The sequence below is a fragment of the Synchiropus splendidus genome, chromosome 4 (genome assembly GCF_027744825.2).
Source record: "Synchiropus splendidus isolate RoL2022-P1 chromosome 4, RoL_Sspl_1.0, whole genome shotgun sequence".
In the NCBI taxonomy this organism is placed as follows: domain Eukaryota; kingdom Metazoa; phylum Chordata; class Actinopteri; order Syngnathiformes; family Callionymidae; genus Synchiropus; species Synchiropus splendidus.
Window position 1 is genome coordinate 9,443,718 of NC_071337.1, and position 14,047 is coordinate 9,457,764.

At 41.4% G+C, this 14,047-nt stretch overlaps 1 protein-coding gene across 1 annotated transcript in view; it reads right to left on the reverse strand.

Moving 5' to 3' along the window:
• Positions 1 to 504: 504 nt before the first annotated feature.
• Positions 505 to 14,047, reverse strand: part of rims3 (regulating synaptic membrane exocytosis 3) — a 41,402-nt gene continuing 27,859 nt past the window's right edge. The window contains exons 3-7 of the mRNA XM_053863675.1: positions 8,834 to 8,975; positions 8,651 to 8,763; positions 8,247 to 8,348; positions 8,028 to 8,167; positions 505 to 6,453 (exon numbers count right to left, since the gene is read on the reverse strand). Of these exons, the coding sequence (XP_053719650.1) occupies positions 6,241 to 6,453; positions 8,028 to 8,167; positions 8,247 to 8,348; positions 8,651 to 8,763; positions 8,834 to 8,975 (710 nt within the window). The 3' untranslated portion in view covers positions 505 to 6,240. The remainder of the gene's footprint in view (positions 6,454 to 8,027; positions 8,168 to 8,246; positions 8,349 to 8,650; positions 8,764 to 8,833; positions 8,976 to 14,047) is intronic.

Here is a 14,047-nt window from a genome sequence, read left to right on the forward strand (position 1 = left end):
AGCTTTGCTGCACATATCTTTCATAAACGTGTTTATTTAATTCGCTGTTAACCAGTGCAACCACACAAAACACCTTCCATTTCTGATTTAATTTACTGAATTCCACCTCATAGGAAACACTGAAAGACGACGAGAAAAATACAAGTTGACGTATTAGAAGATAAGACGAAACAACAGCGTCCTCTGGTGGTCAAACTGTGCAACCTGCTGGTGCGATACACGGTCCCGGCCACAGCGCGTGCAGCCTCCTCCTGAACCAGCCGAGTCACTCCCCTCTTGAAGTCGTCACATCCGTGAAGTTAATAAAATGTGCTTTTGTAAAAGTAATAAATACATAAGTTTATATTTGAACCTTGAATGAGAACGTGATGCAGTCAAGCAACAACGTTAAGAAGATAAAACACAGATCTAGTGACATCAATTTTCCTTCCTTGGACTGTGAGAGGAAACCTGAGTGCCCATGTTTCAGAGCGTGACAAATAAAAACAACCACCTGTGGTTCAAATAAACTTTATTGACATTGCGTCCATGCAGTAACAGGCTTCTGACTCCAAAATGATCTGTTTTTGTGTGTTTTACTTTCAGTTTTCTTAGAAAAAGAAAAAGAAAAAAAAACTACGTGCACCTTAAGTTATCAATTTATCAGCATACAAACCACAAAAATACCAGTTTTACATTATCAAATACTGCACATAGAAAACATTTACAAAGCACGGGTAGAAAATTACGGCTCCCTTCTCCCTCCACCACTGCATCCGTTTATCCAGCACTCAGCCAAACGTTGCCCTTTTGTGAATACTGTGGAATGTTAAGGCCGTGTTTTTGGAAAGAAAACCGCTCGTCTGTCGACGCCTCACAACGGTTTTGGCGAAAAGAAAGTGTGTGGTCGGTAAAATCTGACTTTGGATTTCGTTTCAAATGTTTCCGCAGTCGACAGAGGGATGGTTGTCTTTCCTTAGGGGGGGCACACAAAGGGGGCGCTACTGTGGCCTTAAGAGACAATGGTAAACTTGTGCTGACAGTTCAAATGGACTTGAAGACAAACTGGAAATATGTTGCTCTGAAAAGGGGACGATTTCTTGTCAGTGAAATTTTGTTTATTGCCAGGAATCTCTTGGATGATAGAAGGCTAAAGGCCTCAGGATGCATTAAAATCCAGACTCATGCTGTTATAGAAAAATAAACTCAGATTATTAAACCATTTTTTAGACTTCGTGTTGTAACATGCAGGAAAACTTCCGATTTCAATTTTTTTTTTTTAAATTCAAATTTAATTTTGAAAAACTTTTTTGTACCCACCATCCCGGAGTTAGACATAGCGTTAACCAACAAGAACTCTACCCTAAAAATAATTTTCTGAATATTAAATATTGAATGAATCGTTGGCACGCAGGCTTATTTTCACCCTGCAGAGGGCGCTAACTTCCCTACGTCATAAATCGGCATCAAAATCGTCAAACCCACGCAGAGAAAAGGTCAGTGCGGTGGATGATACAGAGCAAACAGTTTCCATCTCAAAACAAACAAAGAAACAAATTGACTTCAGCTCGGAAAGTTTGGCAACGACAAACATTTACAGTACAGTCAGATCGGGGCGCAGGCGGCGACGTCCCGGGAAGAGACAGAAAGCTTTAGAAATACATTCATAAAACTATACACCATTTCAGAATCGAGCAAAATACTTCTGTGTGCTACAAGAGTGAAGCTTGGTCACGAGAATAAGGCCATAGAAACTGAAGGAGCCCTCATGTTGGCGCACGCGCCGCTCGTCCCTTCTCTCCTTACAAAAATAAAACGTCTCCGACAAAGCGTCGGGAAGTTGATTGAAGATTTTTGCACACGATAAACTCAGAGTTTTGGTTGTGTAACAGGTGAGCGAGTACATTCCTTGTAAATAAACCAGCCCTCCACTGACCTTCCTGCGTCGTAAGCCTTTACATGCACATTCAGAGGCGTCACTCTTCCCAGTCTGCTCACTCGAGTGCGCAGCAAATAAATAAATACCTTCATATCCCAAACCCTGATCTTGAAGCTCCTCCTCTTCCTCCATATTTACACAACTGAGGCCTGAATTACAATAAAAAATAACTTCTCAACGTGCAGCTTGTTTTTGTGTTGTGCTCAACGACTGCCTTTTGTTCGCAAGTGACCGGACTATGAGATTCGAGCTTGATCATCGAAAAACCCAAGCAGTTTTGTTGCTGCTTCAAAATTAAAGAGCTGAGCTAAAGGGCAATCAATTTCTACAGCTATTGTTCATATATGGACGGCTTTCATAGAAATAAATAAATAAATAAAAGGGTGACATTGACTTTCCATTGGTGGTTCGAGTCCCAACTCACTTGTCCAAGTCATGAGTCGAGCTACATGACATGCGCTGGCAAAAATGATTTATAAAACAAGCTGCAATTTTAAATACATGTTTTAGATGAGGGCTGAAACTTAAACATGTGAATTTAGATTCACTTATTACAGGGGAAAAAAAATCAGTGCCCCCAGTTCCAGGTGCATCATATCATGTGATGCCACAGCTAAAACAGCCATGATGATGGAGAGAAAAAGCTTCTACGAAAAATAATAATTCAATAAACATAAATGAATACAAATAAACCTAATGTTCAACTTCAATTTGATCATTCTGGTATCATATATTTAAGTATGATCAATTAATGTAAAACCACAAATCAAGTCCTACCTATGATTTAAATATTAATATTAGAAAACATCAGTTTTCTATCAGTTTAGCTGTGTTTTTGACAATAAAAAAACACAAAAATCAAATGTAAATAGTTCAAAAATATATTAAAGGGAGAAAATGAATAAATTTGCCTAGTCATGTGACACTGGCGTTTGAAAGTTCTTCATAATTCTCACAACACAAAGAGCTCAACACCATGTTCTACAGTGAATGATACTAGAACATGTGCAACCAAGTTAAGGTCGATTTCCATGTCGTTTTTAACGTAATATAGCTTCAATAAATCCGAACAATTGTTTTGTTTTTGTTTTCATCATAGGAACGAGTGTGGTGATTCAAGTCAGGAGATGAAAGATCAATGAAAACCGCTTCTTTGACTTAAAATCGACGATAATGCTGGAATAATAAAAGTCATGTTTCGCCCTCTAGTGGAGAGTCAAGTCCCTGCATGTCGTGTCATGAGCGCTTCACCAACAAAATGCACAAACTTGGAGTAAATCAGGCCCAGACACCGACAATCTGCCCATATAAATCCCGCTGAATATAAATCCTTATAGTATACACTGACTATACACTTGCAAACTGCCTCGATAAACTCTAATAATTTGGTAAATACTTCCCAAATCTTGTTTTTTAAAATCAAACATTCCTGTCTACCGCCAACACTGGACGACAAACCAGGAAATACACACTATGAGCAGCTAGGAAAAGAACTGTCGGGTTTCATTGTGTCATTTTTGACTCACTGAAAACCAGTCCTTTTTTTAAATTCCCCAAAATACGGAATACATATCAATGTGTGCAAATTACATTGGAGTATATGAGTCCTTAGTTTAACATCATGCCAGCGGGATCCACAAAAATATATTAAGATATAAAGTTACAGGAGGAGACGTCAGCGCAGGAAGAAAACTGGAACGTTAGGTCTGGAACGGCACTTTCTATTGTAAAATCTTTCAAAGTGAAAGTGTGAACTTCCAAACACCTGCATTAATGTTCAAGATTCATGTGATCACACATGAAAATGAATACACACTTTTAAGAAAATGGGGTTTAGAACAATTTGGCTTTATGGCCAATAAACTACCAGCAGCAGAACCTGGACAGAACACAGTCAAGTGGTGCCGATTCATGTTGTGGACTATAGAAACTTGAATGGTGTCCAAACTTTGTGCTTTAGCTTTAAAACAACACGTGTTCCATTGAATAAATCACTATAACAGGCATCTAAAATTCTAGGTTTTATTTTCGGCCAGCGATGTGACGCATTTGGGTGCCAAAGATTGAGGGACTTATTTGGTTGTACTTGCCTTAATACCATAGTATGTGTTTTAATACGCATAGTTGGGAGTTTATCAGCGACTTTTACAAGCACGAGGACTTATCGTAACAGGACCAAGTAGAGTGACTTGTAAGCGACTAATTCGATTAACTTTATAAATTTAGGACGCTGCAACTACCCATCACCAAATAGTCCTACACAGAATCTCCTTGTTACAGACACACTGTTCGGTAGTGATGGTTCGATGAGGTTTCATGAAACAGTGTCCTGATTTTCAGATTCCACCAGGAGGCACTGTCTGCTAAAACAGTTCTAAACCAAAAGGGCCATCTAGAGGTCTGACACATCAACACTGCAGTACTGTTTTATGAAGCCTCATCTACCTATCACTACTGCCCCTGTTTGTGCACGACTAAGTCAGAGGCTTGTGGTTTCATTGCAGAAAACGTGGAGGACCACAAAAATACAGTTATAATCCTATTATTTTATATTCAAGAACTGCTTGTATATAACCGTTTCTAACTGCAGTACAACTTATTTCCTGCTCGTAACTGAGTCAGGTAGAGACTGAAGATGGTGGGTCTTCAACATGGAGCCGACAGCAGCGTAACGCGTTCAGGACTCCTCACAAAGTCCAGATCAAATTTCATCCTGACAGGGTAAAGGGACACTTCATTTCGGTGTCAAACAGGAGAAATCTCAAGTGACGCATACTGCAGCTTGACAGCGCATGAATCAATACTGAAACAATGATGTTGCAGAATGACTAAACATTTTCGTCAGTTTCTCAGAGACATTTGAGGCGTCCAGGAGGCTCCGCCCACACCACAATACCCTGAACCGATATGAACCAGGGCTGAGCCCCGGCTCAACTTGAAGTGTTGAAATTATTGTTGGACAATGTGAGTTTCTCTAGCTGTTTAAGTGTGTCACATACGAACCATGGTCCTGTGCAGGTGTTTGGAAGTTGACAGAAGCCACTCACTAGACACTAAAACAACCCAAAAAAATCCTCCTTGCTCATAGATATAAATATATGATCCACCAAAGTAAACTGACATTTCAGCTGTTTCTGTGGCTTCTCCATGAAACACTACACGGTTGCATTTCCATGCGTTCAGCTCCAGCAGCAGGACCTCGTCCAATAAAGCCGTATAATAAACTGCCGGTCAACAGCTGCTGCGACTCCACAACAATATCTTACAGTTAAAGTGCCGTCTGGAATCTGTACACTGTACAACGCCTCACTCGAAGTGACAGACAGAGACAGACAGAGAGGGAAAAGAACATATTGCACCTGAACTGACACCCAACACTGAGGTATCAAAGACGGGGTTTTTAGGATCTAGGTTGTGGGGTTAAAGGTCTTCTTCAATAGAACTATGTGCTGTGAGTAGATGTTGGGCCGTAGGCACGTCCGGCACCTCCACACGCCCTGTGTCGTCTGTTCGCTTCACCTTTCCCATGATGCTTTGTGCTAGGAGCCCTCAAAAGAGATGAACGAGGGATTTCGCTCTCGCTACCACGTGACTCTCCTCTGCTCTGCGCTGAGGCGGCACCACTCTCCCGTCACACAGGTGTCAAGGCGCCAAATAATGATCCAAGCACTTCCAAATGTCTGTACAAGGTCGCAAACCAACAAGCAAACATGCAGAATACGTACATAAACACAAAGATCCAATATATATAATATACAGCACAGACGGTATATTATATATATATATATATAAATATATATATATGTATGTCGCCCGGATAGATCGGTATTTATACTCCGCCCTGTGAAAAATGTTGCTACCTCACATATAAATGTGAATAATCCAGCCTGTGTATTTGTTTCCGTCTCGGCTCTGAATGTTTTTGTATTTTTTTGCGTCACATCGAAGTCGTCGACTCTGCTACATATCCATACTACGTCACCCAGGACTGAAGAACAACAATAACAATTGCTTTGGTTTTAAAAAATAGTTTTTTTTTCCTCTTAAGTTTGGCATAGAGAGAGTTTAGAAACTGGCATGGAGGGTGAACCTGCGATGAAGAGTTTGGCACCCGGTGAGATGTTGCGGTGATGCTACATGTTCTGGGTGGGAGTCGGGTTTTGGCGGACACGTGGGTGAAGAGCGAGGGTCAGTTGTGCGGCTTCCTGCACTCGGTGGTGTGTCTGTTGTGGATGCCTACCTGTCTTGCGTTTAAATACAGTCTTTGTGTAAATACAGTACGTGTGTCCGGATCTGCTCGACCTGGCTCACGGCTGGCTACTTTAGGTGCACGAGGGGCTGGTGGCGCTCTCCAGGGAGGACTGGGAGAGGCGTCTGGTGAGGGGTCCGATGCTGGGGTCTGCTAGAGAGGAGGTAGGAAACAGCTTGTACCAGCCGCTGACGCTGGCGGACAGATCCAAGTCCTCCAGCAAGATCTGGGCCATTCCCATGAAGCACTTGTGGTCCATCCGCCCGTAGTCGCCCCAAACTATCACCTGCAGAGACAACAGAACAGCCCCTGAATATTAAGGTTCAGGTGAAGGGAGCTTTTACTGTCAATTCTGCCACATGCATTATATACAGAGGATTGAAATGTCATTGCTCGGTGGCGCCTGCGGTGACATATACAGCATTAAACCATGAATAAAATACAACATAAACAACATATATGACTACTAGGATGCACTTGCATGATGAGATTAAAAACGTCCTATAACAATAATCATAATAATCATCAGCATCATCATCCTCCCACTACTACTGCTTCTACTACTAGAAATAATAACAATAATAATAATCATCATCATCACCGTCATCATCATCATCATCATGAAACTACAACTACTGCTTCTATTACTACTAGTAATACTACTACTAATAAAAACAATAATATTATATATAATAAAAATACATTGTGAAAGGGGCTAAAGAGACAAAAGAGAAGACAGAACAGGTCCTGGTTATATTATTATTAGTAGTAGTATTAGTAGTACAATGATGATGATAATGAATATTATTGTTGTCACTATTTTGATCATTATAATCAGATATTAAAAGGATTACATTTCATGCTTAAAAATACATTGTGAAAGGCGCTATATAAAAGACATTCATGTTAAAACAATAATTACAAAAGATGCTTAATATTTAGAAATTTAAAAGTGTAATACAGTATATTTTTAACTTCATCCATTGTCAAAAAATAATTAAGAGTTTGTGACTCAGTTTGAATTTTTGACGGGTTAAAACTCAGGAGGTCTTTTTGTTGATTTCTACTTGTGTGAGCTGTAATAACGTGTGAATGTCGCCCTCGTCTGTCTGTCTCCATGTTGTTCTAATGTAATATTGACCATAGCTCTGTTGAAACTCTGCCAAAGGAAACTGACTTTTTTAAATCGCACAGATGGTTCTGAAAATATGACACTGAGAATCCTGTCACTTTTTTTCGGGCTAAATATGATCCACGATTTCTTACGAGTTACGGTCAAACAAAATGTCAGTGTACAAAAATGTATTTGATATTAATATATTTCCCCCTAGCTTTTCTAAATACTTCACTAGAAAAGCGAGGGGGGAAAGTACTCAACTGTATGACCCCATTGAGTTACACTGTGAGTCACCTATGCTGTCACCCAGCAGCCAGTCCCCTCTCGTGCATTATTCAATGGTGTCTGACATGATAGATTCCCATGAGCACGTGGACACTGCAATGAAATCACTTGAACAGAGTGGAGGCTTCAGTGGAGGCCACATCCTCCAGCAGGAGACGCACCACGCACCAAGTCTCGATGCAGGTGAGAAGCGTATTTCCAAACCCACCCACCCAGCACGTGCACCCCTCTGCCAGAGCAGGAAACCACTCAGCAACGCATACAGAAGCACAGGAGGCAGAAGTGGGTCGTGGAGGCCTCCAGCAGCAGAACTCAGCACACACCATTAAAGATTCATACATTTTTAACAGTCTTTTCGCTCATGTAAAGATGCGGCACAGCTTGAGTCAAGCGCCTCGTGGGGGAAGCAATCCACGACCCTCTCAACAGGGCGAGAGTTGGACACCTGAAAAGGCTACCTGGAGGACTTTGCCCTGAGGACTCTCGTCGAACAACAGAGCCTGCTGGTAGGTCGGATCCAGATTCCTCTTCACCACTTTGGTTTTCTTCTTGGACAAGCACATGCCATTCTCCAGGACGTACACTTTGACGTAGGTTGCTGCGCAAAACAAAAGGTCAGAGCTGAATGAATTACTGAACTGAAATAGCATCGGGAGACAGGAGGAAACCAGAGTCACCTGGGATGTTCTTGGAGCCTGGTTTTGGAATCAACCCTCTCGCCTGGTTCACCTCCACCTCCAGCTGCCCTCCTCTGTCCACCATCCCCACATGGACATCCCCTGTCAAGGAGAAAAAAAAAAGTTACCAGCAATATGTGCTTCCTGGCCGCAGCCACGACAATCACCAGTAGATGGCGACAGAGAGCACAAGATACGAGCAGGGAAAACTGATTCTCTCTTAGTTGTCAATGCAATTTTTCTTCAGTCAAACGTAATAAACACAAAATACACAAATAAATGAGAGACAGATCTTTGCCTAAAATGTTCACTTGAAAAGTGATATTCACAGTGCCACTGAAGTATGGACTTTCAGAGGTGTAAAAGTCATCAGCATCATATAAGGAGAAAAATAAATAGCATACCCATAGGGGGCGTGGCTAACGTTTGCCTGCCTACAATCTGAGCAGGGCCCAGTCCCTCCAGGAAGTCGCTGAACTGGCTCTCGGGTCCGAGTCGGGTGGTGGGGAAGACAAACCTGAGAGGAGGAGCGATTAATGGAGGGGCAGGAAACATGCGCACGTGAGGAGACATGGACAGATACTCACGTTCCATCCGAGCTGTTGGAGTTGGTGCTACCGTCTGTGGAATCTTTGCTACCCTGCCGTGTGACTCGGTTCCTCATCTCCACGGCAACGCCGGTCTCCGTGCTCCTCCTGATGGTGCTGCGGAGCTTCTTTGTCGCGCCATCTGAGAAGCACAGCAATCGATTCAACTTGTTTGTTGTAAAGCACTTGATGGAATTCGACCACAGGCGCCAAGTATTCAACTTTTTAACTGCATTTTTTATGAACTCCATTCACAGCACATCAAAAAGAGGATGTAAGAGGAGACTGAAATATTTCAACAGTGCCACAACAAATTCAACACCACTTGGACAACTAACTTTTATCCAAATGGGTTGGGTTCATTTTAGGGTTTAAAAATAATCAAACTGCGTCATTATCTAATTCCTACTGGATGTCTTGCTTCTCCAGTTGAGACAAAGGGAATCAGCTCCAGTTACATATCAATAGGTTTATAAATAAATGTGAGGTCTAAGTTATTCACACTTCATTTGTTTCATGTAGACACTTTGAATGGGTTATAATTAGCATCAGATTAGCAACAGAATGCAAATAACTCAACTTTTAAGATATAAATATAAAAATGTGATTTGCTTATAACATCACTTTTATTATTATTATTATTTAAAATCTACATTATATTATGTATTTATTGATGTATTCATTTACATACCTACAGAGGAGAACTGTTTAATTTCAAGGATGGAATTCAGGATTTTATCTAAATGTGAAACATATTTTGTTTGTGGATGGACATCTTTATGATTGCTGCTTACTTACTTTATTCCACCTTCTGACTTCTAACTTTGCACGAGTGAGTATACACCTAGTACTGTAAGTACAGCCTCCTACTGTGACCTGCTCAGTATTTCCCCAAAAGAGCAATGGAGGAAAGTCTGGGCTTGTTTTCTCTGGCTGCTGCCCACGCGACCCCACCTCAAGTAAGCAGTGACAATGGCTGGATGGAAGCAGAATCTTAAAGTAGCTGCACTGGATCAATAAAACAACATTCTGCATGATTTCTTTTTACTGATAAACAATGTCATCAGCATCTTGTAACGGTGATGGGTGAGTCAGATCAACAGCTAGTGATGGACGAGGTTTCATGAAACAGTGTCCTGATTTTCAGAGGCCACCAGGAGGCGCTGTCTGCTGTAAAATGTTTGGACTTGAACAACTAATTTAATGAAACCTCACATCATTTCTAAATCAAGGGCGCCATCTACAGGCCTCTGAAAAGTAGAACGCTGTTTCCTCATGATGCCTCATCTACCCATTACAACCACTAACTGACTGAACTCAGTCAGCTATTCTGACTCAACTGGAGGCTGGTCCTATCTTGCATAGTTAAATCAGGGTGGTGGCTTTTTGTCTTGGCTTGAAAGTGTATCATTGCAATATATAACACAAGTTTGGACAATATTTTTTTTTTCAATTAATGATAACATATTTTGATTTTTAAAATGTGCTAAATGAACTGACCTCTTCAAACTGAAAGTGTGAATAAATAAAGGGGGCAGCGCTAAAAGAACCTATTTTGTTCCTGCGTCAAGGCAGAGCAGAAGACGCATTATTAGTTATTTATTATTAGTATTACATGGTGCCAGTTTTTTCCAAAACGAGTAGTGTACAAGCACTTGCACTTGAGTACTCACCGATTCCAATACCTACATCATTGCACATAACGTTTTTGTTTTATTTTTTTCCATGAGCAACATTCCTCAGTCACTGTAGTATAAGCAAAATTTTACAAAATAAGCTTACAAAATAGCATTCAAATACTGCCCCTCCCGTGAAGGGGTATCGGTTTCATGGCCATTCTATGAGTACGAGTGCTCAATATTGGTATCCGTATCTATCGGTGGATCCCTATTTCATAAGACACTGAAAATGAAGGAACACTTTTGAGAGTGCTCTCATTTCTGCAGAAGCCTGCTGTGAAGGTGAGCGAGGAGAAGGGCACAGCACTGAGACGCCAGAGCTCGGCTGACAGTGGGGGCAGGCGGGGGGGAGGGTTGAGCTGAGGGCCTCCAAAGAAGCTTTCAGCTCATGATCCTCAGTAATGACACTCCGTATCTGTCGGACTTGACATGTGGAGCTCACCGCGGCTCGGCCCGGTGTGAGTGATTGGGCTGATAAGAAATGCTGAGCACTCGCGCAGTGTCGGTCAGGAACTCGCTTCATCTTCTCTCGAGTGTTTTTTTGCAACCCCTGCAAGTCATCTGACGCCTGTCAAGCAAGATTAGGTGGACAACTTCTTAATAACTTCGCCAGACTAAGCGAAATGCATTTTGTCTTCCAGACTAATATCGCTTCATAAACTGCTGCAGGAGTTGAAGGTTCAAGCTGAGTGTAACTGTCTATACACTTTTCATTCACTGCAGACACGCAGTTATTAATATGTTCATAGCTTTTCTCTGTTCCTGCTCTTTACATCTGACCCTCCTCACTGCCCCTTCAGCTGCACTCACACCCGTGCACATCCTTTTCTTCCCTAAATATTGAATTACTTTCTGTCATCAGTGGCTCTGTTGGATGTGTCTCTCCACTGGGCTGGCATTTCCTCGACGTTTGGTTTGAAAAAAAAAAACGAAAAAGGAAAACCTTTCAGGCTACGATGTTATGAAGTTTTTCTTGTTGCTGCATTATTGTTTGTTTGTTTTTTTACCATTTGCCACCTCAAATGGTTGAGAAAGTTTTCTGACCCTGAACCCTTAAAGGGGTGAGAACAACCTCTATTTTTGGGTCGACAAGTGTGTAAATTAAAGATAAAAAAATCTATAAAACAAAAAAAAAACATTAAAAATATCTAACGAATGCATATCATATATAGAACATAAAAATAACATATATATACATGTACATATATGTATAACTATATATTTTCTTTTAAATATTTAAAAACAGTGAATAAATATGAAAGGCTGGTTGCAAAAAAAAAAAAAAACTCATACTTAAATATTTCTTCTTTCTAAAAATATAATGAAAATGCTTTTAAAAAATTTAGAATGTTCAAAGCAGAAGTTGAAGGGTTAATTTAGCTTTAATTCTTAAGCCAGTTCTAATCATTCAGAGTTGAAACAGATGCGCTTCGCAGTCGTGCCAACACCATCTCTGTTTCACCAACCTCAGATTGATGTTCATAAAGAAAATCGGATTTTTATTGGATCAACCATTTCAGGTACGTTTACACAAAACGTGACTTGGCAAGCTGTGCTGTGCTACTTGCACCTCAGTAGTTGCCGGTCTCCCCTCACCCATAAGACACATTAAAAATGTTGTTCATTCTGCAGTGGGCGCCATCAGCCTGCTGACTCATAAATTCCTGCAACCACAGTTTCTCTTGTATTTCACTTTCTTTTCTCTTCCATTATGTAGCACATGATCACAGCTCCACCTTGAATTCACATGTTCACATCAGCTGCTTAAATGGTGCTTTTGCGAACGTACAGTTCGCATCGATGTTGCTTATATAAATATTCCACCCGGCCTGCACTTTCTTCTTCACCTCTGCTGGCAGATTGAAAAACTTGAATAGACATGGCGCCTTTCCTTTACATTTTAGCGCTTCATTAACAACAGTTTTCCCATGAGACGCCAGCGTGTTGATTACCTCACCCAGGCCCAAAGCTCAGCACGTGTTCTGCACATGTGCGCCACCTCATCAGCAGCAGGGACGTCATACCTGAGTAACCAGAGGAAATGGCAGCAAGCCGTTTGCTCATTAACAGTCCAGCAGAAACCTGGAGGAAAGACTCCGCCTCGAACTAATGCATCCTCATAAAGCATTCTTTGTGTGTCCACTCCATCGCCATGACAACCAAACAGCATGAACCAGACCAGCAGACATGAAGGAAACTTCTTCTCTATTCTATTAATAATCCCGCAGTCACACCACCTTCCGCAGACAGACAGAGTGAGTGTGCGTTTTTAGCAACACACCCAGACACAAACTCCTGCTGCTATGACAACCCTCGCCTTTGGATTGGGACCCAGACGATGTCACCTGAGACAAGTGGCGCCATGGTGACAGGATCTTTCTCACTCACTTTTTAATGACTCTTTTATTGCCGCGACGCCTCACCTGAACTCCTGCAATTTGGAGGGCAGACAAGCAATTACCAGCAGCCGCGCAACAAGGCCTGTTTCTGAAAGTGCAAGCAGGCTGCCATTTTACAACAAAATAAAAGCTATTTGGTGCTTGAGTGTTGCTATTATGGTGCTGGAATCAAAAAAAGCTTTTCAAAAGGACTCAGAAATAGTCCTGAATGAGTGTCAAACTCGAGGCCTGGGGGCCAAATCCGGCCCTCCAAGTCATTTAAATTTCTATAACTCAGCGTTTTTCGACTGTGCCACGACACACAAGTGACTGACTAGAGACTGCCAGGTGTGCCTTGGGAAATGATCCAGTTTTACCTAATTTGTCCGGCGATTGAGTTGGGTGATATGATGACGTTAAAGTGAACAACTAGAAGGTGTAGATGCTCATGCACTAATTCGTCCGTCAGTCAAAGCAGCTATGCCGTGGTGCCGCCTCTAACTTGACCACACACCACCACGACAAAACGATGGAGTAATACTTTCGGACCCGCAAAGCCAAAGACTGTCTGCGGTGCAATGCTAATTGAGCTAACGGCTAACATGGAGTCTCACTTCAAAACTTTATTGACATTTGTAGACCATCAAAGTTTGTTCAAAAGTTGGCGATGAAATGCATAAACAAATAAATGTTCTCCAAAATGCGAAGAGATAAAGAATCGGCAAAGAATGTTGAGAATTTGTCTGGAAACTCCAAAATGCAATAAAAACATGCAAAAGACACGTGATAAAATTGAAAGTGTTATTTCAAGTAAATAAATAAAAAGAATCCTGATATATTTTGCCATATTGCCCACCCCTTTCCGGAGACATTCGGAGCAAATACATTTTCAGTGTGTGTTGGTAGCTACAATTTTTCACAGATTAAAAGTGATTTTCTTTCTTTTCTTTCAACTACTTTCGATTAAGCACAAGTGCGCTTTGGCTGAGTTGGTGTGCCTCAGGATTTTCTTCAATGTACCAAGTGGACCGTGGCTTAAAAAGGTTGAAAAACACAGCTCTAGCTAACTCAATATTCAAGACTAATTTAAAGCATGCTCCGGAGAAGTAGCGTTTTTATGCCATGACTGAGTCGGTGCTGCAGAAATGAAAAAGCAC